Source organism: Triturus cristatus, chromosome 11, assembly GCF_964204655.1.
Source record: "Triturus cristatus chromosome 11, aTriCri1.1, whole genome shotgun sequence".
NCBI classification, from domain to species: domain Eukaryota; kingdom Metazoa; phylum Chordata; class Amphibia; order Caudata; family Salamandridae; genus Triturus; species Triturus cristatus.
The window spans coordinates 867,967,365-867,991,976 of record NC_140594.1 but is presented as its reverse complement, the minus strand read 5'-3'; the positions used below and the strand labels follow the sequence as shown (position 1 = coordinate 867,991,976).

Here is a 24,612-nt window from a genome sequence, read left to right as displayed (position 1 = left end):
GCACACTCCAGTGGGAGGAAGTATCTCAAACTACAGTAAAGAGTGGTGCAACATCACCAAAGACCAGTGGGTGCTGAATATACTAAACAATGGTTACGCACTATGTTTTTGTGCGTCCCCAAGACAGGTTTCTCTGGTGAAATCCCTTCAGCTACATCTCCTACGTCAGGAAGTGTCGACCCTTCTCAGGAAACTGGCCACAGAAGAGGTCCCTCCTGCACAGAGAGGACAGGGGGTCTACTAAAGATATTTCCTTGTTCAGTAAAAGGACCAACCGAACAAGTTCAGACCATTTCTAGACTTACTTTCTCTGAACAAGTTCATCAAAAAGGAAAAGTTTCGAACGTTGGCGCTCCATGAAATATTTCCACATCTGAGAAAAGGTGATTGGATGTGTTTGATGGATCTCCAAGATGCGTATTTTCACATCCCGATCACACCACGGCATTGCAAGTTCCTGCGATTCATGGTGGGCACAAAACATTACCAGTTCAAAGTCTTACCCGTCAGTCTAAAGTCTGCCCGAGGGTTTTCATGAAATGCATGGCAGTGGTAGCGGTAGCATTACATCGCCAAGGTCTGTTCGTGTATCCATACCTGGGCGACTGGCTGGTGAAGGGATCAAACCCCCCCCCCCCCCTCCACATGGTGCAGGAACACCTTCACATCTGCCTGGACCTCCTGCAACGCTTAGGCCTTCATGTCAACGTGGATAAATCGGTTCTTCAACCGACCCGATCACTCCACTATCTGGGCGCCACCCTAAACTCCGACCTCGGAAAAGTGTTTCCTTAGGAGGAGAGATTGTCATTAATGAGGGTCAAAAGCAACTTTATCAGCCATCAGTAAGACAAGTGGCTCCTCTGCTGGGGTCGATTGCATCTTGTAATTTTTCTCATACCCAATGCCAGATTGAGGATGAGACCGTTGCAACAAGATCTGGAGGACAAGCGGGACCAATCCTCGAGTCAGTGGACCGACCAGAATCTCCTCTAGCCAGCAGTGAAGATGTCCATTTTCTGGTGGTTACAACCAAAGAATCTTCTGGTGGGGGTTCCATTCCATCAAACTCTGCCAACACAATCCCTGATCACGGATGCGTCCCCTCAGGGTCGGGAGCACATCTAGGTCATCTGCAAACTCTGGGCAGGTGGACCAGCAGGGAACGGACCTATCATATCAACATGCTGGAACTGCGGGCAGTTCACTTAGCCATCAAGGCTTTTTTAACCGTCGATTCATCTGCAAACTCGGGGCAGGTGGACCAGCAGGGAACGGACCTATCATATCAACATGCTGGAACTGCGGGCAGTTCACTTAGCCCTCAAGGCTTTTTTAACCGTCGATTCATCTGCAAACTCGGGGCAGGTGGACCAGCAGGGAACGGACCTATCATATCAACATGCTGGAACTGCGGGCAGTTCACTTAGCCCTCAAGGCTTTTTTAACCGCCGATTCAGTCCGAATCGATCCTAATACAAACGGACTATACAACCAGTAGGGGATTTAACCATAGCCTGACCTCTATTTTTTAAATAATCGACAATTGGAAACACATTGTATCCCTCGAAGCTTTGGATTTCCTTAGTGAAATCAATTATCAATCAAGTGGTACAACAAATGTCAGTCTTGTAACCCACCACTGTACTATGTAGGAAGCTGGTTCTGTATCTGATATCTGAAAGACCATTAGTTACAGATTCCTTACCTTGGAATTACTCCCAGACGTCAGACTGGATCTAGAGAATTTCTGCGCGTTGGTAGGTGGCTGCGGTCGACTCCGCAGTTGTGGTCGCCAGGATGACTTCGCGGTGTCTACTTGGAACTTGCCGCTGCGTGCTGACGTCAGTTCATTCTTTTTCCATGCCAGCCTAGTGCAGATCCGGAGAGAGCTTGCCCCTTAGTCACTTTTTGACTAAAAATTTTCGACTCTTGTCGACTTCTTTTTCGAGTCTTGGACTCTTGGTGCGCAAGGGATTTCCCATCGTCGGGCAGGCTTCAAGCCTTGCAAGGTCTGTCACAACTGATGTCTGTGATGGACCCTCACCTCAGGTGCCTGGAGCCGCAACCAAGACCCCAAGGTGTGCTCAGACTGGTAGGCCATGAATCCGAAGTGTTTGCTGGAGCAGTCCCGAAATCTTCTGGAGGCCCGACAATCTGCTCTGCTTCGCTCCTGGTCTCGCTGGAGGGGAAGGTCTCATGACCGGTCACGTCGCCATCACACCTCGTCCAATTCTCCGCACTCATCGGGTAAGTCTAAGCACAATACAAAGGTGAAGAAGTATTGTCGCTCTTCACCTCCTTGTTCGTCAACTGACGCAGGACCCTGAGCATCGTTGCTCTCCAGCTTTCTCTGGTGCCTAACTTCACGCCACCCCCGTTTCTGGGAGCCAGTGTGTCCCCTCCCCAGCTTCGTGGGTTCTATGAAGCACTCCCTCGAATCTTGGGTAGCCTGACTCTGCTGGCGAGCCTTTGGGCACTGAGGAGTTGGTCTGGGGCCCTGGTCATTCGATGCTGGCAGCTCCAGCGTGCCCCCGTGCATTCAGGCCTGGATCTGGATAGGCGCTGGTCGACCGCATGCGACCTTCCCCAGCACTGGTCCCGGCTAAGAAGACCCCCGCGTCAGGTGTGCCCTGGCCTACACTGTCCCCATCCCCGAGATGGAGGTGGACCAACGTTAAATCTGACGCCCGAGGGTACTTTTGTTCCCAGGTGTTCCCGAACACCCTGAAGGCGTTGATGAGGACTGGGAGGGTTCGCTGGACCCTTTGGCAGACCAGCTAGAAGAACCGGACTGGAGAGAGGAATTGTGATGCCAGTGGTCTGGACACTTCCCCAGACCTTAGTATGCTTTTTCCCCCTACAGTGGCTATGAAAGAGGGAGCGTGCTATGCTGTTGTGGTGCATAGGGCAGCCAAGGCATTGAGCCTGGAGCTCCCTACAGTGGCAGTCGGGACTAATCTCCTGACGTAGGTGCTTCAACTTGTGGTAACTTCTTCCGAACCCCTCTTGCCCTTCAATGAATCCCTCATAGAAGTCCTTCTGGGCACTTTGTCCAAGCCCAGCATAGGGGCTCCTGTGGAAAGGACAAATAGCCACTGCCCAGCCCCAAGCCATCCCATTTTCCTCACCCAACACCCTTCCCCTCAAGAGCTTGGTGGCGCAAGCTTCTCCCAAGGGTGCATTCCCTTCTGCTCCCCCAGACAGGGAATCCAAGGTGCTGGATCACCTTGGGAAGCGTATGTTCTCTTCCTCCAGCTTGGCACTGTGGTCCGTGAATACTGCCGATACACCCATACAGTCTGGGATACTGCTGTGCGAGTGCTGCCTCAGTGCCCTGAAGGGGCCTGGACTGTTCTCTCCCAGGCAGTGGTGGATGGAAGAGACTCAGCCAAATTCACGATCCGATGTGGGCTGGATACCACCGACTCGCTAGGCAAAATGATTGCCACGTCGGTAGCCCTTAGGCGCTACGCCTTGTTGAGGGCGTATGGTTTTTCGGGGGATGTTCAAGCGACATTGACTCTGATGGCCGTCGCCTTTTTGGTGACAATACACTCGGCGCTGGAGCGCTACAAGGAATCTCCAGCTACCCCTCCCTCTGCAGCAGCCTCCAAACCCTCCTAGTCTGACCTTTCAGGCCCATCAGCGGCAAGTGGGTGGCAGGATTCGTCATCACCTCCCCCACTGATAATCCATCACGTCAGACAGGTGGGTTTTGCAGATCGTCCTGAAGGGGCTACTCCATCCATGCCACTATCTCTCAACCACATGTTGGAGGATCATTTGGCGCTTCTCTGCCAGGAAGTTTGAGCTCTTGGCCAAGGGAGCTGTCAATAGGATCCCTGCGCCCGAAGTGGGTCGTGATTGCTAAGCCTGCCACTTTCTGGTGCCAAAGAAGGACAAGGTCCTGCGTCCTATCCTTGACTTCAGGGGCTCTCAACCGCTACCTCTGGAAGGAGAAGTTCAAAATGCTCATGTTTGCTCAGGTCCTCTGAGCCCTGGAGACTGAATGGTGGCGTTGGACTTGCAGGACTCCTATTTTCACATCCCTGTCCTGCCAGCCCACAGGCATTAACTGTGGTTCACAGTAGGCCACATTCACTTTCAGTTCACCGTCGTACTCTTTGGCCTTACCAGTGCTCCTCGGGTGTTCACAAAAGTGATGGCGGTGGTCTTAGCTTAACCTGCACAAATCAGGGTTTTCAGTTTTCCCAATCTCGACGACTAGCTGTTGAAGGCGGGCTCGACCCAGGCTGTCATCTCCCACCTCCAGACTACGGCAGACCTCCTGCATTCGCTGGGGTTCACTATCAATGTGCCGAAGTAACACCAGAGTCCCTCTCAGCCTCTCCTTTTCATTGGGGCTGTTCTGGACACAATGCGGTCTTGGGCCTATCCTCCCGAACAGAGAGTCCGGGATATTCAGGCTATGATACCGATGTTTCAGTTGCTATCCTAGATTTCGGGGAGGATGACTCTAAGGCTGCTCGGTCTCATGGCCGCCTGCATTCTGCTGGTGGATCATGCCAGATGGTTACAAAGGCTCTGCAGTGGGACCTGAAGCTCCAGTGGGAGCTGCACCAGGGGAATCTTTCAGACTACACCCAGATCTCGGAGGAAACTGAGCTACAACTGCAGTGGTGATTATTGGATCGGGATTGGGACAGAGGCAGAACCCTCTTTCTTCCCCTACCAGATCTCACGGTGGTAACTGATTCATCGTTTCTGGGATGGGGAGGCCACCTCGGAGAAGCGGAGATCAGAAGAGTCTGGTCTCTGGCGTAGTCCGGGCTCCATATCAACCTGTTGGAGCTTCGGGTGATTCCCCTGGCTCTGAAGGCATACTTTCCCTCCAAGGGGAAGTCAGTGCAGGTGTTCACAGACAACATGACCGCCATATGGTACTGCAACAAGTGTTGTGGGGCCGTGGATCTTGCGTCAAGAGGCTCTTCGCCTTTGGACATGGCTGGAATGTCAGGGAATTACCCTGGTGGTCCAACACCTGGCAGGTTCCCTAAACACCAAGGCGGACAAACTCAGCCGTTATTGCCTGGTGGATCACGACTGGCGTCTTCCCTCGGAGGTGGTACAAGGTCTTTCACCCATGAGGGGAGAGCCTTGGTTAGATCTGTTCACCACCGAAAAGAACAATCCATGTCAGCAGTTCTGCGCATTGGAATTCGTAGGTGGCATTCGCTCGGTGATGCTTTTCGTCGTGAGTTGTACTGCGGCCTCCTGTACGCCTTTCTGCCTGTACCACTTCTGTCCTGAGTGCTGAAGATGAAGCGTGACTGGGCCCAAATTATTCTTGTGGCACTGTATGGTGCACGAAGAGTCTTTTACCCCGAGCTCCTGAGCATAGCTATCGATCCTCCGATCAGACTGCCCCTTCAGGAGGATCTTCTGTCGCAGCAGCAGAGGACGGTTCTCCACCCAAACCTGTCCAGCCTCCACATCCTTGTGCGGAGATTGAGCGGCTACAGTTGACAGCTTTTGACCTTCCACCCGAAGTTTGTAATGTCATGTTGGCAGCCAGGCGTCCCTCCACTAAGACTATATACGCCTGTTGATGGAACAAGTTTGTGGCATGGTGCACAGCAAAGGCTTTCTGCCTTTCATTCGGAGGTTCTTTTGTTCCTTCTCTTTGGCCCAGCAGGGCTCGGCTCTGGGCACTTTTTTTTTTATTTTTTTTTTAAACTTTTTATTTAAACATAGAAACTTAGGTCATGTTACACAGCATCACATCTCACATAATATAATTGCATCGGTTTACACATGCGTCGGTACTTTCTCTTCCGCGCTGCAGGCAGAGCTACATTAAACATACATTGCGGTTCACAGTGTACAGTGGTCCTCTGATGACGTGATAGCCGGCGGCTCACATATCCCTCCCCGGTATGTATTCCACTTAGTCCAAATCGCCACCCATTTTTTGGGACAACCCCGTGCTACGTAAACTTTTTTCTCGCGGATCATGCACCAGTCCATATCCTCCTTCCATTTCTTTAACGTAGGTGGCGTAGCGGCCCCCCACAGCTGCGCTATGTTTCGCTTTGCCACCGTCTGCCCAAGTGTGGCCCACAACCTCCCGTGCACAGTTAAATCTGTGGGCTCCCACACATTCAGGAGGCATCTCTTGGCCTCCGGCAGCAAGGGCACTCCCCACACCTCACTCACAACTTTCAGTGTGCACCGCCAGAAGCCATGAACAACTGGGCACTCCCAGATTACGTGTAGGAATGTACCCTGCATTCCACATCCCCTCCTACACATCCCGTCCGCCCCACTCCCCATGTGGACTAGTTGGGCCCCTGATATGTAGGCTCTATGTAAAATCTTTAGTTGTATTAGTCTTAGCTTCGCCGATATAGCCACCTCCCTTGGAGAAGGAGAGTGCTTCCTGCCATTCCTCATCGTCCACCTCCAGGCCATCCCTTACCCATTTCTCCCTGAGTGCCACGAGGGGGTCAGGGGTGTGATGGATGAGTTTTTTGTATGTGAGAGAAATACATTTGTCTGGCAGATGACCATCAAGCAGCCTATCATCAAGTGGGGATGCCTCAGGGAGCTCCGAGCCGGGTCGGATGGCGGCTTGCAGGGCATGCCGTATCTGTGTATAACGGAAGTGTTCCGACGTCGCCATTTCGTATGTCCGTTGCAGTGTAGCAAACGTCACCACTCCATCCCGCCCCCATAAGTCCCCAATGTGCGAAATGCCGATTAGGTCCCATTTTGCAAATCCTTTGCTACGCCCCAGAGTACCCAGCTTCTCTGTATCCCAGAGGGGGGTTGCTAACGTAAGTTTATTTGCCCACCCCAGGGTTTTGGTGGCCACATGCCACACCTGGACTGCGTGCTTCGTGGGGCCAGTGAGCAGATACCTAGTGGGTCTGGAATACAGGGATCTCGTGAAGTTACCCCCCGGCAGCTGCCACCTGTCCATTCCGAACGCTGGGTCGTCGCCACTTAAGTACTGGCATTGGCTTATTGCTGCCAGTTGCGCTGCCCAATAATATTTCCTGATGTCCGGAAGGGCTATACCTCCATCATACCACCCCAATGTGAGCTTGCCTAGCGCAATTCGGGGCCTGCCCTCCCACAATAGGTCTCTGCAGGGACTCGACCTCCCCAAAGAAGGTTTGCGGTACCGTGTCTGGGTAGTTTTGGAGGGCATAGATTAATCTAGGCAGGGTCATTTTGAATAGGGCCGCTCTCCCTAGTAGGGACAGGGGCAACCTCTTCCAGACCTCTACATCTCTTCGCAGCCTTTGCAATGGAGGTAGCAGGTTTTTGTCGTACCGATTTTTAACGTCAGTAGTGATGAATATCCCTAGGTAACGGAAGCCGTCCTCCGCTATCTGAATTGCGCAGTCTCTCGGGAGGGAGGGGGCTTTCCCGTGGAGCATGTAAATCGATGACTTGCTCCAGTTAATACGAAAACCTGAGTTTCTTCAGAAACTGGCGAATATGTCTAACACCACCCTTATGGAACGCGCCGGGGAAGACAGATAAAGCAGTATATCGTCTGCATATAACGAGATCCTGGCCTCCCAGCCCTCAGTCCACCGGAGTCCGCGGATGGCCACGTCCCTGCGTATCCAAGCCGCCAGTGGCTCAAGCGAGAGAGCGAATAGCAACGGCGACAGGGGGCAACCCGGTCTAGTACCTCTACCAAGAGTGAATAGCTCTGACGTCTTGTTGTTAACTGAGACTTTCGCGAGCGGTTCGGCATATAGGAGGCGCACCCACCCTATAAATTTGGGCCCGAAACCTAGTTTCTTTAGCACTTCAAAGAGGTAAGCCCATTCAAGGGTGTCAAATGCCATGGTTGCATCCAGTGAAACCACCATGGCGTCCTCCTGGATTCCGGGGCAACGCCCCAGAACACCATGTAGGCGTCTAAGGTTGAGGGCGGTATTCCGATGAGGCATGAAGCCAGACTGGTCAGGGTGCACTAGTTTGGTGATGACAGTACGGAGCCTGTTGGCTAAGACTTTGGCTAGTATTTTGGGTTCCGCGTTATGGAGTGAAATAGGTCTATACGACGTGCACTCCGCCGTCGGTTTCCCTGGTTTGGGAATCGCGACCAACGTGGCTATGCGCTGATCTTTAGGTAACATTCCCTTCTTCTGACTATCGTAGTACATGGCTTTCAGGTATGGCACTATCTTATCAGGTTTAAGCTTGTACAGTTCGATAGGAAGGCCATTTGGCCCTAATGCCTTACCCAACTTGAGATCACCTATTGCTTTGATTAGCTCTTCTGTAGTGAGGTCGTTTTCCATATCCTCTCGTTCCCGGTCCATTAGGGTGGGCAGCTGAATGTCTGCTAAGAAGGCAGCGGAGTCGTCCTCTGTAAGGTCAGACTGTCTCTGGTATACTTGCTCAAAGTGCAGGGCCAGCTCTCTCACTGTCGCTCGGTTCGGTTAGTATGGTACCCGCAGCGCTTCTGAGCTCTGGCACCACCCGTTGCTTCCTTTCTTTCTTATCCAGCCAGGCTATGAGTTTGCCCGCCTTATCACCTTGGTCATATATACGCCCGTCCTTGTTGCAGGCAAGAGTTTTTGCCGCTTCTGTGGCGATGTCCTTATATTCCGCTGCCCTGATTTGCAATTGGTGGGAGCAGTCATCTTCAGGCTCCCGGTCAATTTTCCCCTCAAGCCGTACGATTGCATGTTCGATATCCGTCAGCTGTTTATTTTTCTCTTTACGCTTACCCGCTATGAGTGAGAGGGCTTGCCCCCTAATGACGGTCTTGAATGCCTCCCATAGAGTGGATGGTGAGTCCACCGTACCTTCATTGACTATAAAGTACTGCTCAATGGCCTTTACCAGTGCTGCTCTAGTCTCTGGGCTTTTAAGGTGCCATGGGTTTACCGGCATTAAGCCTTCGACTCTCTTGTCCCCTATTGTGAGGTGGGCCCATATCGGCGAGTGGTCTGAAATGCCCCGGGGTAGGTGCGCAATTTCCGTGACAGTCATCTCCGTCTGCACTGGGGCGAGGATGTAGTCGAGTCTAGACACTGTATTGTGTGCTCCCGACAAGAAAGTGTACCCTCTGCTGGTGGTGTGGTGTTTCCGCCAGACGTCGACCAGGCCAAAGGCATCAAGGAATTGGGGGAGCCACTGCTGTCCTACTCCTATATCCCGCGGAGGATGCCTATCCCATTCCCCGGAGACCACGGAGTTAAAATCTCCTCCAATCACGAGGCGTCCCGTAGGTAAGCCCAATAAGAAGGCACCCAAATCTTTGTGCTTGCAAACCCGGCGGAATGTATACCGCCACCAGTATGAGTGTGTGGCCCTCCCATTGTCCTGCGACCGCGACGTAGGGCCCCAAAGGATCTGTCTAGGAGCGTTGAATCGAAAAGGGGAAAGAGTTGCGCACTAGGATCCCAGTCCTCTGGACCCCGCCGTGAACCCCGCATGTGTGACCATTTTGTAGCCCCATCTGTTAAGTGCTCTACAAGTGTTTCCCATCAAATGTGTCTCCTGTAGTAGTGCGACGTCAGGGGAGTGGCGTTTAATGTACTGTAGCACAATACTTCTTTTAATTTTGTCCCCCAACCCATTAACGTTCCAACTTAAAATTTTAAGACTTTTATCCCACTGCATGTGTGACGTGGAGAACAGGGAGTGTGGTGTTCCTCAAAATTCAAGTATCCCGACCATGCGACCGATGCTGCATAATTACACGACCAATAACAACCCCGCCTGCCTCCCTTTCCTTCCCTTGTCAACAACCAAACAAATACAGTCCCCCAAAGTTCCAACCCCAACATCCTCACCCCCCTCCCTGCTACCCCTGCCACGTAGGTTCCAAACTACCCACATCCCCAACCAGCAGAGTGCCTATCGCCCCAATTTGTGAACAACTATGCCTTGGGGAAGGGGATAGCAGCCGATCCCTGCCGCCCAGGCTGTTCCCCCGTGCCAAAAAGAGTGTGCGTCATATGGAGAGTTCAGTCCTACCTCTATGCACCTCAGAAGTGTTCTCCACCTCATGAAGCGGCAGATCCCTTTCGGTAGTACGTGTCTCTGGCTCAGGTCATGCATGTGCTCCGCACAGTGTTTACAGTTTAAAGTTAGTGTTGTCCCGCGATGGCTTAGGGACCAGGATTCGCCTCCTGTTGTCCTTTTGGGCAGCGTCCCCCCTTTTTTGCACATTACTATTTTGGAGCCTTTTTCAAAGTGGAGAGCAGGAAGCTCATGTATCAGAATCTTGGTTCGGTGGAGCCCGAGCCGGGCTGCTGGACCGTGATCTCCATGCGCGTTCTGTATGCGTTCCACCTCGACTCCCGCAGATGTTACCCTTCGATTTCCAGGCTCTGTCCCCCCCCGTGGCAGGTCCAGTGTGCTTTTGATGGTCTGCTGTACTGTCCAGCCAGTCTTGCACCTCCTGAGGGTTTGTGAAAAAGATAGATTTTCCGCCCACAAGAATCTTCAGCTTCGCCGGGTAGAACATCATGTATTTTATCCCGCGTTGTCGCAGGGAGGCTTTCACCCCTTCAAAGGACCTCCTCTCTTGTTGGACCTTAAGGGTGAAGTCTGGGAAGAACCGGATAGTGGCATTTTCATATTTCACATCTCCCTTAACCCTTGCGGCCTGTAGGATAGCATCCCGGTCTCTGTAGTTCAGGATTTTTGCGATGATCATTCTGGGAGCTGCCCCCGGCTTCGGTTTGGGGAGCAGTGCTCTGTGTGTCCGTTCCACTGTGAAGAATGAGGAGAGTCTTTGTGGTTTGAGGTGATTTAATATCAGGTCTTCCAGGAAGAGGTCTACACTCGGCCCCTCAAGTCCCTCCGGAACCCCCACCACTCTTACTGCGTTTGGCCCTCCCTTCCTGGTCCTCGAGCTTTGCCGCCATTTGGCGGTGTTGGTTGGTCAAGGCATTTATTCTTTCCTCCAGTCTTTTAGTGATTGTCTGAAGTTCAGTGACGTTTGATTCTGTTTCTTTGACCCTGTCCGTCGTTTTCTGCATATCTGCCCTCATAAGGTTCATTTCAATAGACATCTTGTCCATTTTCGTTTCAAGTGTGGTCCCCAAACTCGTAATGGCCGCCATTATGGATTGTAACGACGGCTCCGACTCCCTCTGTCTGCCATCCTGTCCCTCCGCAGACGACTGGGACTGCTTAGGGATCGCATATTTGTCCAGTTTATTGACTTGCACCGTGGAGCTGTGTTTGGGCCTCATATTTGCACCGTGTCCGGTGGCTGGCTTTCTTCCGCACTCCGGCCTTCCCAATTACCGCCCGCAGGCCTCTCCAGGAGCAGGTTCACCACCAATAAATTCCGAAGCTGCTATCAGTCTGCACTCAGCCAGGTATGGCGTTGATAGCGGGTGTACTGGGTCCTCACCGTTGTCTCGCCAGCTGGTCACAAGTGGGCGGCAGTCTTGCCTCCTATCACTTCGGCGCTGCACCGGGGGGTTCCGGCGCAGCCTTACTCGACATTCCTGCCACCCGTCCGGATGCTGTGTTAGGGCGCCAGGCCAGTGCGTGCGTCCCGGCCTCCACCGCTCCGCGTCGGGCGGTTCACCACCCTCTCGTCTTCAGCCCCCGACTGGAGCCACAGCGCCGATCGATCACTGCCACGCCAATGACCTCCGGGGGATTCTGGGCTCTTCCGGCGACCCCACCACTGCCACGCTGCGCCTACCTCAATGTTCAGCCCGCCACTCTAGACCAAGGGTGCTTGCGTAGGCCCTCGGTCGTGCAATCCCTCCCGCCCTGAGCGGGTGCGTTCTCACCAGGCGGATCCCCATGCAGCCTCTTCCATGACGTGCGTCCTGCCGCTCTGCTTGCGGTTAATGCGTGTCCCTCTCGCCGCATGCACCGGCTGTTTACCCTCCGCTCGCCCAGTGCAGGCCAGGGACGCCCGACCGCAGGCTGGAGTTTCAAGCCCCGGAGTTCCGCCCCCGAGCGGCCCGCGGGGAAGCTGCGTGGGGCTCCTCTCTATCCCGGTGCTACTTTCACTCTCGCGGTGGGCTGGAGTACGGGCTGTCCGGCCAGCCCTGTGAGCCTCTAGGACTCTCTGGCACACACTGCCCCTGGGCCCCAGCGGTGTATCACAGACCCCGGGGTGTTGATCGCGGTGTGAGGGGGGTATAGAGCAATTCCCGCAGGGCCACTACTGTTCGCTGTGGGGCCGACAGGGCCTCCCCCGCTTGCCGCACTCACCGCTTGACATCCGCAGTCTCCACTCGTCTCCCCCTTTCTCCACAGTTATTCAATATAGGGCCCCTGCCGTTTTGCAGCCACCTGACGGAGGAGTTCTGTGGGGCACCACCCCGTTCGCTGCCGCCACTCCAGTCTCCTGTCGCTCGGGTTCTTCCACGCCTCCAGGCTACATCCGGACGGAGGTCTCCAGCCGGTATTGTCGGGCTTCCCCACTGCTCCACTGCTGGCGATTCCTCCGGCAGCGCCCGCAGACCTCGGCGCTTCTCCCTCCCTGTAGGCAGTGTGTCGTCTTCACGCTCTCCCGGCCGCGACTGCGCCGCCCCCTTTCACCGGTACCATCTGTCCGCACGCCTTCAGTGATCTCCGATGTCCGAGCCAGCGATTTATTTCTGGGTTTATTCGGTGTAGAATTGCTCCCGATGTCTTCATAAGCGTTTCACTCCCCTATGGCCGTATTTAAATGCGGATTTACGGGTAACTGAGCCCTAGCTCCGGCGGAGCTCTGAGGTTAGGCGGCCATTCCAGTCGGCGCCAAGCCACGCCCCCCTCTGGGCACTCTTAAAGGCTATCGGGCAGCCATTTCTGCTCTTCTTTGGCTACCAGATCAGCCCTCTTTGTTTAATTCCCCTATTGTAAGTAGGTTTTTTAAAGGCATTATTCATCTCTTTCCTCTATCTCCTTTCACAATGTGTCTTTGGGTCTTGAACCTTGTTTTGACTTACCTTATGTGAGAAAGTGACTCTGTATATACTGTTCCCAAATAGGTACAGTGTGTACAGAGTCCACAGTCCCCAGAGGCTAAAGTTAGATATAACCTTACTCTCTAAAGTGGTAGCTTGGTCGAGCAGTAAGGCAGTATCAGAGGACAGTGTAAAGCATTTTGTTGTACACACAGTCAGCAAATGGTTCCACACACTCAATAACTGAACTCTAGGCCAATGGTTTATATAAAAAAAATGTATGCTTGTATTATTTTAGAACCAACAATAGGTATTAAAATATACTTTCTCAGAATGAGATGCTTTAGGTAAATACTTTGGTAAGATGCAATTGACTTTTGTAAATAATTACAAGTTGTTGCAATAGGCAACACAATTCTAAACACAATAATGCATTAAGTTCAATGGACGTTTCAAGTTATTTGCAATAGATTACTCTCAGGATTACTTTTGTAATTCCAGGACTGGATCCTAGATTCAGTCCTGGGTCAGTTCACAGAAACAAGTGATAAAAGTCGACTTAGTTGCTGCTATGATTTTAGACAATAATTTGCTATTTTAAAAGTTTACACTTAGAAAATATTTCATCAAACAGTCAATGATACCCTATGGAAGAAAATTCAAGTTGCAGGTATAGTATGTTCTCGTTACTTTTGTAATCCAGTACTGGGTGCCTAGACTCAGTACTGGGACCCAAAGCAGGTAAGTAATTACGTTTTCAGTTTTTACGATTTTTAAAGAATATTTGAAGTTTTCAAAAATCGACAGAAGAAATTTCACAGAAAAACAGACAATGATCCCCTATGGAAGAAAATTGGGTTACTGGTAAGTACGGTTGTGAATATTGGCTGTGGGAGCTGGGCTCCTGGTCACTTGCTCAGGGCAAATGGGGAAGTAGATAGGTGCAAAGGTTACACTGCCAGGGCCACGCGGGCGGCTGGGTGCAGGGTGCTTTTGAGCCTTCAGGCGCTCAATTGGTTTCAATGGGAAAGCTCCGGTTTAGAAAAAGACTGCAAGCTCGGGGACGAAGATTCTTCAGGTGCCACCACCACTTCGAGCGGCAAGTTGGGTAGTTGGAGTATAGGTAGGTACCAAGGAATTGGGCACAGGGGGCTGCAGGGCGCCGGGTGCAGGGGTGCCTTTTGGTGTCGGAAAATCTTGCCCTCTGTTGATCGCGGTTGGGCGGGTACCTGGTTCTGAGGCTGCAGGCGTCAGGAGTGTCGAGGAAAGTCCCTGGGTGCCTGACTCTGGGTCACAGTCGCCGGGGGGTCGTCCTCGTGGTCTTTGTTCACTCTGGCACAGGCCAGGTTTGGCAGGTGCAGAGTGTGCAGGGTTCGCGGTTCCGGGCTGATGCCAGGGATTAGAAGGTGATTTTGAGTAGAGCCTCTACTCATGGGAGTCCCAGGTGCTTAGAGCCAAAAGTTAGCCAGGTCCTCCGGGGTTTGTGAGGTTGCTGGCCCCAAGAGATGCCGGGTTGTAGCCGGAGCAGGTTTGAGGGTCGACAGGCCGGTAGGGCTGGGGCCAAAGCAGTTGGGGTCTTCCTCTTCTTAGCAGCTGCAGGGCAGGTCTTCTTTCTTGCTCTTTGTAATCTTGAATCTGGGGGAGGAAGGTTCAGGGTGCCCCTAAATACTAGATTACAGGTAGGTGAAGGGCAGGGACTAATGGATCCCTGTCCTGTGGTGGGTACACCCCCTATCCTGCCTCTCTCCTGTGGTAGGGGGGCAGTAGCCTAGTCCTGATTGGGTAGGGCCTCCCATCTTCAAGATGGCGAGTGCATGGAGATGTGCTTCACCTCGCCTCCCCCACCTGATGGGTGGGTTTGGCAGGCTGGCACATCCCCTGTCCTTATTTGGGGTTTCCAGCCAGGTTTACTGCCAGAGTGGGGGCTGCCAGTGGCCTGGGGAAGCTCACAGAGGCAGCATGCCTTTGAAGCTTACCCCTGACCATCCTGGTGGAGGAGATCTAGCACCTCGCCCAGGATGTGCATTGTTACAGGCCCAGGAGAGCAGGGGCTCTCCTACCCAGGAGTCCAGCAACATGTCTGCTGTGTGGCAGCCTAGGCAGCGTCCCAGACCAGATGTGGATTGTAGGTTATGTTTCAGGGAGCATCTCTAAGATGCCCTCTGGGGTGCTTGGTACATTAAATCCCACACTGGCATCAGTACAGGTTTAATGTTCTGAAGTTTGATACCAAACTCTCCAGTCTTCAGTGTTGCCATTATGGTGCTGTGGAGTTTGTGTTTGACGAGCTCTCAGCACCATGTACTCTTAAATGGCAGCACTGCACTTACAGTGCCCAGGAATGGACCTGGGTACTGTAGGGGCACAGGGCTCATGCTCCTGTGCCCACACCACTGGCAAAGGGCACCCAGCTAGAGGGGTGGCTGATGTATGCCAGGGCAGTGTAGGTGGTGGGCATGGCACACAGGGATGTGTGCCATGTCGACTCTCTGTTTTGTCTTGTTCCTAGACACTCAGCCTGCAAGGGCAGTGTGTGTGTGTTAGGGTACAGGGCCTCTAAGGGTGGCACAATAAGTGCTGCAGCCCTTAGGGGACTTCCCAGGTCACAAGGCCCTGGGTACCTAGGGTACAATTTACCAGGGGCTGACATGTGGCCAGGGTATGGCAATTTGGGTTTTAGGGAAGGAACATAGGCCCTGGGCACCTGATTGGCAGGAGTCCAGGGCACACTCAGTCAAAGTACATTCAGCAATTAAGCAAAAAGTGGGGGCATACCATGCAAGAAAGATGGCACTTTCTCACACCTTATGAGCGCTCCCTTTGAGCCTCTTCACAACTGTCCTCTTAGGTTTCTCAAGCTGAAGACTGCTTTTCTTGTTGCAGTCACCTCTGCTCGCAGGGTTAGTGAGCTTCAAGCTCTTTCTGCTAAGCTCCCTTTCTTCTCAGTGCATTGGTGCTTCGAACGAGAACCTAGTTCCTATCTAAAATTGTCACTCCTTTTCACATCATACTGACTATCACTCTGCCTACCTTTTTTCCACCTCCGTACCCTTCCTAAGAAGAGGAGAGACTCCACCATCTAGACCCGATGCGTGCGCTGTCCTTCTACTTTGACCACACTAAAGATTTCCGGATGGGCGATTCATTTCGTTGGCTTTATGGGTGCCAAGAATGGTCGGCGTACCATCTCAAGATGGGTTGTCCTTTGTGTAAAGATTTGTTACGCTTTAGCAAAAAAGGAACCTCCAGTGGGTCTGGGGGTGCATTCCACTAGAGCTACGGCAGCAACTACTGCTTTGTCACATGGAGTCCCATTTATTGACATCTGCCAGGCAGCCACGTGGGCATCTGTGCACACGTTCACCAGACATTACTGCCTGGATAGTCCAGTCCGGAGGGACGGCTACTTTGCCTGTTTGGTCCTCCAGGACTTTCTGGTCTGAACTTGGTGCGCAGACCCTCCTCCAGCGTTATTTCTGGGGTATCTATTCTGAGGTAAGGAATCTGTAACTAATGGCCTCTTTCAGATGAACAATTTACTTACCTTCAGTAAGGATGTATATCCTAGACATTAGTTATATATTCCTTATCGCTGCACCTATCCTCCCCACTTTGCGAACGGACTTCTAGGGATCTAGACTCCTTTGCAAGGCCCTGGTTGTGGCGCACCAGTGGTGAGTGTCTTTCATGGCTCTGCGCTTCTGGCATGGAAATTAGTGTCAGAACTGATGGTGCGCAGGGGCGGCGTCTAAGACACCGCAGCGTCTTCCCATGACACCTAAAGACACACTTTTTTAGTCAAAAAGTGACTAAGGGGCAAACTCTCTCCTGATATGCGCTAGGCTGGCATGGAAAAAGAAAGAACTAACGTTAGCATGCAGGTGCAACGTTTAAGTAGACACCGACGTCATCCTGTCAACCAAGACGCCAGTTTCGACCAAAGCCACCTACCAACACGCAGGGGCACTGCTGAGGAAAAAAGTCTCCGGATCAATTCCGAATGACCCCTAGGCTTCAAAGGTAAGGAACCTATAACTAATGTCTCTTAATCATACATGGTTACCTAAAGGAAGTAACTTGTTCATTGCCACTAGGTGGTAATACCGTGCGCAGAGTCCAGGGGTTCTCTAAAAGTCTTCAGGGCTCAATGTGAAACTCAAAGTGCTCTTAGTGGTAGTGTGGGCGAGCAGCCTTAAGCCTAACACAGGAGTGTCAGACATTTTTTTGCACAACTGTGATCCGTAATTGACCCCGCCCCCCCCAAGTATTAAAAATGCAATTGGTCTCGCCTTTGATTAAGTTAAGCCATTTGCTTTGCTACTGGTATTGTATAGCAAAGCAATTGGCTTTAACTTACTGAAAGGCGAGACCGATTGCATTTTTAATGCTTGTTTTTGGATGCAGTCTCTGCCTGATCTCCCTTCTGACAAAACATTCACCGGGGGTCAGAGGGGCGTGTTTGGCATTAGTGGATAGCTGTGGTAGCAGAGACCTAAAAAGGACAGACCTCCAGGGACAGCTAATTTAGATCCTTATCAGCTGCTTCCCTGAATGAAATGTAAAAGTGTAAAGGATGCTTGGGATCAGTTTGGCTTTAATTAATCAAATCACTCCAAGCTTTGTGATGACAAAGATTTGTTTTTTTGAGTGGAAGTGCAAAGCGTTAACAACTGGGCTGGGAAGTGCTTGCTTTTAATTTTAACTGCATATACACAGCCCTTAGTGCCCCTAAAGAGGTGTTGAAGGGACAGCTATGGAAAACAAAGTTTGCATTACATACACTCTGGTATTACTAAAATCTACGTTTTGAAAGCACCATTTTATTGTAAAACTATTTCCACCTTTTGCAGCATTCCATCTTACACTGTGTGTAATTTAAGGATAAAATAATAACTTACATTTCACAGTGCTTTCTGTCACAGGCTGTGAACTCGCAGCACTAAAAATACACATCGCTATTCTCCACTGAACCAACCAAGATGTAATTCTGTGGCTCTCTGGTTACATGCAGACCTCTGCAGTGCATTCACTAATAGAGGTCTCATAATGTACTGCAGTGCATTTCCCACTGAGTAAAGACTTTTTAATTTATTTTTAATTTACGCTGCCCATTATTTTTTATGTAGACCTCAAACGTTGAGGGCCTCATTTATGAAAATGGTTGCATCGCTGTGACAAAACAGCGATGCAACAGTTTTCACTGCGCCCTCCTTGTGACATGGATGTGCCGCATTAAATGTATGGCGCACCATGTTTTAAGGAATTAGATACGTCTGTATTTCTAACATACCTGTAGGGGCAAAAGTGACACATTTCTGGGGTGTGTCTGAAAACGGAAGATACTCCAGCAATGTATCCTTTCACATGGGGCAAGCCCCATGTGAAAGGGCCTGCATCACTCTCACGCCAGCTGTGAGGCAGGTATAAGATATTGACGCAGTAATGTCCTAGAAGTATCGCAGTGAAATCTCATAGATTTCACTGTCACTTCTATGACCCTTTATTGCGGGGGAACGCCCACCCTGCAAACATTATACCTGATACAGGTATAAAGTAGCGCAGGCCTTTACAAAGTGACACATCTGCTTAGGTGAGGCGGTGCAAAGTCAACCTGCATGGCTTTGCATGGGTTCATAGATACGGAGTAAGACCTAGTAGTCCAAGTCACTGCTTTTAAATACTCTGCATCAAGGAGGTGTTCCATGGGCTTTGTGTGGTGTTCCCACGCAACACCCATGGATTTTGATGCTGCCATGTATTTAAAAAAAACGTGTAAACCTGGGGAGCTTCGAAAAACTGTTGCCTCCCCAGTGGAGGTGTAACGAGGAGAGATGTTTTAATTTCTCCTAGTTTTTCCTCTATCCATTTGTGCTGCATTCTTCAGCTCACATAGAAAGGGAAAAACACCTCTCTGGATTGTTTTTGTGTAGTAAGGTGCCCCTTCCTGTATAAAAACAATCCTGCCTGTGTTGGTGCTTGGCAGCAATTTGTGCATCAACGCAAGGGAAAAGGACAGAAATGCACCATATTTCATAAATACGCCAATTCCTCATAAATTAGGCCCTTTGTTTTTAGCGACACCTTTGACTACACCCCCATGCTCACTGACCTTTGGTTTGCTAAACACTGTTTAATATTTCCCCACAGTAAAAATTTTCTGAAGGAATTGGGGGCGTTTATAGTTGTCGATAGTTGACGATGATAAAGTATAACGTTCTAGAAATTTTTGTCAGACGGGTGTCCTTATGCCTAAAGTTTGACAAGCGGGTCTCAGCATCAAAAAGTTTGAAGACCTCTTTCCTAAGGGGAAAACAATATTGTGGTTAAACAGGTAAGTATTCAAGTTACAATTCCAGTCTTTGTAGCCAAAAGTCAGCAGGGGCCAGGGGTCGGGTAAGTGCAAAAACTTCATCCCCGGCAACACGGGTGGCCTGGTTCAGAGGTCCAAATCTGTTCGACCCAATGCTTTCCACCAGAGACCGGCCGTGGCTGGAGCTACACTGCTTGCTGGTAAGTAGATCGGTTGCAGGGGCCAAGCTTTGGGGTTCAGGTCAAGCACAGGAGGGGCCACAAAGCAGCACCAAACATGCAGCAGCACTGGGGCGGCGGGTTGCAAATTCTACGTCTGGCACCCAATGCTTTCCAATACGGATTCTCCTTTCAGCAAAGAGGCTGCAGTTGTTGCACTGGAGGTTGGACGTGAAAGACTCGCAGAGGTAAGTTGGGATCTAGGGGCTCGTAGAGACACTGTCGGTTCAGCTCACCAAGGTCCAGGGGCTTCGAGGGGCAAGGGTGCTATTCGACGTTGGAGTCTTCTTACCGGAGCCAGTCACAGTTGAGGGGAGCCTCTAAATTGACACTGTAGGCACTGTTGTGGAGGGCAGGCGAGGTCTCCGAACGCTGCCCATGAGATCAGGATCGCCGGGGAGATTTCACTGCACAGGTGAGCCACTCTGACTCGGGCAGTGGACCTTGGGTGGAGAGGCAGTCTTCTTCAGGCTTCTGTGCAGGGTTGTCGTCTTTCTTCTTGGGTCGTCCCAGATTTAGTTTTTGTCTGGGGGAGCCACCAAAACACTATGTATGAGGTGTTTTAGGGGAATAACTGGTAAGGTCAATGGGCACCTTACTTAGGGTGACTACACCCTCTATTATGCCACCCTCCTCTGGAAGGGGAGCATAGACCTAACCCTGATAGCAGGGATCTCCCCGTCTTCAGAGATGGCCAGGACTGAAAGTTGTGCTTCAGCTCGCCTCCTCTGCCTTAGGGGTGGGGTTGGCAGAGGTGGGCACACCACCTATTTTGAATTTTTCCCCGCCGGTTTTACCGCCCTGAGTGTAAAGCACAGGCTGCCTTCTGCTGCTAGCAGCAGTAGTTCGGGGTTACATTACAAAGGCAGCAGGCCTTTAAAGCCTCCCTCTTTGAGCACTTGCCCATCCTGGGGAGAAGGTGTGACACTTCTGCCCAGGATGTGCATTGTTTCTGAACCCAGAATACAGTGTCTCTCTACCCAGGGATCCAAAACATGTCTGTTGGTAGCTGGTTGCCTACAGCCGGTAAAAGACTACACCAGGGTTGGTAGGTTTTCAGGGGGCACCTCTGCGGTGCCCTCTGGGCACATGGTTCAATAAATCTCACACTGGCATCCGTGTGAATTTATTGTAAGGATTAGTTTGATACCAAACACTCCTGGGTTCGGTGAAGCCATCATGATGCTGTGGAACTAGAGTTGTTGCGTTCCCAGCCTATGTTCTCTCTGTGGCATCCCTGGCACTTACAATATTAGGAAAATGGACCCCAGTTTTGTGGGAGCATATGTGCTCATGCAGATATGCCCTAACCTGCTTCCTGCCTTATGGCTGTGAGGCCTGCTATAGGTGTGATTTGCCTATGCCTTCAGGCAGTGTTAACTGGCATGGCACCCAGGCAGGGTGCCATGTTGACTTTGTCGGTTTCTCCCTCACAGGGACATGCAAGCTGCAAGGACAGTTGCATGGTCCCAGTGAGAGGGTCCGAAGGGACCCTCTTCAGTTCCCAGGTTCTAGGTACACAGGTTACTATTTACTAGGGATATATAGGGGTTAAAAGTACCAATTGTGGGTTTGTTTTTAGGGAAGAATCAAAATAAGGCAAAAGTGTGGGGGTGTGGCTAGCCGTGCAAAAGACGCACTTTCTCACAGAGGCTTAAGTAGATAATACTAAAAGCTGTTTGTGGTAGTATGGTTGAGCAGTTAGGCTTATCAGAGGTTTGTTAAGCTTTTATTATACACACTAAGGCAAGAAATTATAGCACGTACTTGTAGGCTAAAACTAGACCAATTGTGTATAAAGTTATTACTTTGTTACTTTATTCTTAGAACCAAGAGAACTCGGTTGCAGATAAGTCACAGTTTAAAAGTAGCAATACTTTTCAAATGCAGTGAAATTATTTAGCAAGTCAGTAAACAATGTTTTATAGTAGTAGAAATATTTGTGTTTTCAGTTTAATACAGTAGTACTTGGCAATAGATAACATTTTCTATGCAATAGATGGAATGCAATGCAATCATATGGAGGGAAAACAGTGTTAAGCATTAGTAGGAAAGTACTCAACTTGCAATTCCAGTCTTCAGGGGTTTGAACTAACAGTGAGCAAAGGTCAGTTCAAGGCAGATACTGCACCACCACCAGCAGCACTGGGGCTGCCGGGTGCAGAGGTCACTGGGCCCAATGTTAGTCAATGGAGACTTGGGGTACCTCGAAGAGGCAAGGTTTGCAGGGAACTACTCGTGGCTTCAGGGCACAGGCCTTGGTGGGTTAAGATCAGCACGGGGTGGGCCTAGATGGGCAGCACCAAAGTTAAACCACCAGTTGCACAGGGGCAGCCGGTTGCAGTGTGCAGTGTGCAGAATCAGCGTTGGGCCCTCAGTGTCTCAATGGGGTATCTCAGTCGCAAAAAAACTGCAGGCTCAGGCCTGGAGGCTGGAAGAAATGACCACTGTATGGGTAGGTAAGTTTTTAGAGATGATGGGACACCTGGACACCCTAGGCTGGGCTCCTCAAATTGTGTGTGGGGGGTCATAGCGGAAGATACAAGTGTGCCTTTTGGTGTTGGATTTATGTTACTGGAGCCAGTAGGGGGGACCCTTCGTGTTGAGGCTGCAGGCGACTTTGTGTGGTCCAGGAGAGAGGTCAGCCACCGTTGGAGAAGAGGTCAGGATCGCTGGGGGGGATTTCATAGGACAGGTAAGCCACTCTGGCCGTGGATGTAGATTGCAGAGCGGGCAGGAGTCGCCTATCCGCCTGTATCCGGAATCCTTGAAGATAGAGTTTTATTTTTGGACAGGGACACTGTCCTCTCGAGATGTGGTCTTGGCTGAAGAATGGCAGTCTTCCAGGGGTTCTTGGAAGTCGCTGGCCATGGGGCAGGTGGCTTCTTCACAGGGTCTTTGAGCAGGAAGTGGGCGGGTAGGACTGGGACCAAATCAGTAGTAGTCGTCAAGGCCCAGATGCACAAACATTTTTGTCCTTTTCTTCTTGGGTCACAAGAATCTGAAGATCAAGGTTCAGCGTTGCCCAGTAATACTGAATTTAGGGGTATTACAGAGACAGGCAGATGGTAGCCAATGGGCTACTTGCCTTTAAGGTGACTATGCCCATAAAATGTCCCCACCCGATTGGTCAGATTTCCATTCAAGATGGAGGATTTCCTAAGGGGTGGATGTCATCATTATCGAGGGCATGTTTGGGTGGGTGGTCATGGCAGAGAGGGAACACCTCTCCTGACTAGTAATTTTCCCACAACCTTATTGCCAAAAGTGGGGCTTGGTCAAGGGGGCGGGTATCTCCACCAGCTGGAGAGAGGCTCTTGCTAGCATATCAAAGGACCGGAATCCTTTAAGGCTCACCGGCCTGAATGCTGTTCCTGCGTGTGAAGCATCTCCACCCCAATCAGCCTTTGTCCCTGACCCACAAGAGCATGAAGGGTCCCTCCTCAGGGGGTCAAAAGTGTGTGACAGGCTGGTAGAGAACAGTCAGCTGGACATGAGGTAATTGGTCATTTTTCAGGGGGCATCTCTAATATAACCTCTGGATGCATTTTGTAAAACATACAACACTAGCATCAGTGTGGGTTTGTTATGCTGAGGAATTTGATACCAGCCTCCTTAGCTTCAGTAAAGCCATCATGGAGCTGTGGTGTTTGTAATGACCAACTCCCAGCTCATGTACTCAATATGGCTCCACTGCCCATATAATGTCTGTGAATGACACAAACATTGTATGGGCCCATTACTCATGTGGCTGTTCCTTCACACCCTGCTTAAGGGCTGTGAGACCGGCTAGATGTGTGACTTACCTATGCCACAGGCAGTGTTTGGTGGGCATGGAATACACGGATGCGTGCCCTGTCGACTCAAGTTTTGTCTGGACCAAAAGAGTCTTCAATGGCAGTGTTTGGTGAGGGCTCTCTGAGAATTGCACAGTAATTGCTGCAGCCCTTGGGGGCCCTCTGGTCACAAGGCCCTCTGTACCACTGGTACCTTTTACATGAACTTACAAGTGAGCCTGAGGTGTGCCAGCTGTGGAAACACAGGTGTAGTTTGGGGAAAGAACACAGGCACTGAGAACTTGATTGGCAGGGATCCAGTGCACACTCAAAGTACATCAGATATCAGGCAAAAAGTGGACGGTGACCCAGCAAAAAGGGGCACTTTACTACCACCCTACACCCCACAAAAAAAGGGTTTGCAGTCAAAATAGTCATCCATGCAAATGAATGCAGCAAACTTAAGTTCAAAAGCACAAAAGTGGCGATGCTGCCTTGATCACACGTGGTTCTGAAGTTATGGGATTTCTTATCCTTTTTGCTCCTGTCTGAATCCAGACAAATTGGTGGAGGTGTTTTTAGTCTGTTTGCATTTTGGTGAGGACTGATATCTCCAGACGGTTGGTAAAAAAAGGAACTAAGTAGGCTAAATCTTAGCTGTGCAGTTAAGATATTAGTCCAGTTAATTGGCTGGGAAAATAGGAAGCGCAGAGGCAGGGATTCTGTTTCTTCATTCAGATATGGTCTTTTTGATGGTTGAAGCTTGAAATGAGCAGCACTTGATGTCTTTAAGGGTTGCATTCTTAGTTCTACAATCGGTAAGGATTCAGTTGCATATGACAAAGTACCTTTTTAAGCAAATGTTCACTGTGCAGAGAAGTTCATTATGATCATTGTAATTAATAATTCATTGTTTCTAATTACTTTTTTCAATATAGAAAGAGATTGAACTTGAGAAACTTGTGAAAGAGGAAATGAATTTGAGGACTACTGTTCGAGATCTTCGTCAGAAAGTAGAGGAAGCCAAAAGTTCGTTGTCAGCAAATCGTAGCAGAGGAAAGGTTCTTGATGCCCTGATTCAGCAGAAGAAAACTGGAAAAATTCCTGGAATATATGGAAGACTGGTAATAGTTTGTAAATAATTATTTCACTTAACACTGCTTGGGTTTCACTTTGATTCTTTTTCTGCTATATTCCATATGCGTTATGTCTGCTTTGATGATCATTTATTGTAAAACGTTATTGATAAGTTTGTAAAGGTTGTTATGGACATTAGAAATGTAATTTCTGGTAACTTCAGTTTGGGTTGTCCTGTGTACCAAGCTTTTGTCATGCCATATTCTTGGCTCTCAAACTGCTATAATATATTTACATTTTTTCTTAACCTAAAATGGAGGTGACTACAAACCTGCTCACATTTTTAGAACTAATTGAACGGAGGT

General features: G+C 50.4%; 1 protein-coding gene across 3 annotated transcripts in view; it reads left to right on the top strand.

Moving 5' to 3' along the window:
* The window catches only part of SMC4 (structural maintenance of chromosomes 4), a 910,253-nt gene that overhangs the window by 331,194 nt on the left and 554,447 nt on the right, over positions 1–24,612 (top strand). For all 3 annotated transcript variants that reach the window (XM_085634717.1, XM_085634719.1, XM_085634718.1), the window contains exon 12: positions 24,109–24,294. In XM_085634717.1, coding sequence (XP_085490843.1) covers positions 24,109–24,294 — 186 coding nt within the window. The remainder of the gene's footprint in view (positions 1–24,108; positions 24,295–24,612) is intronic.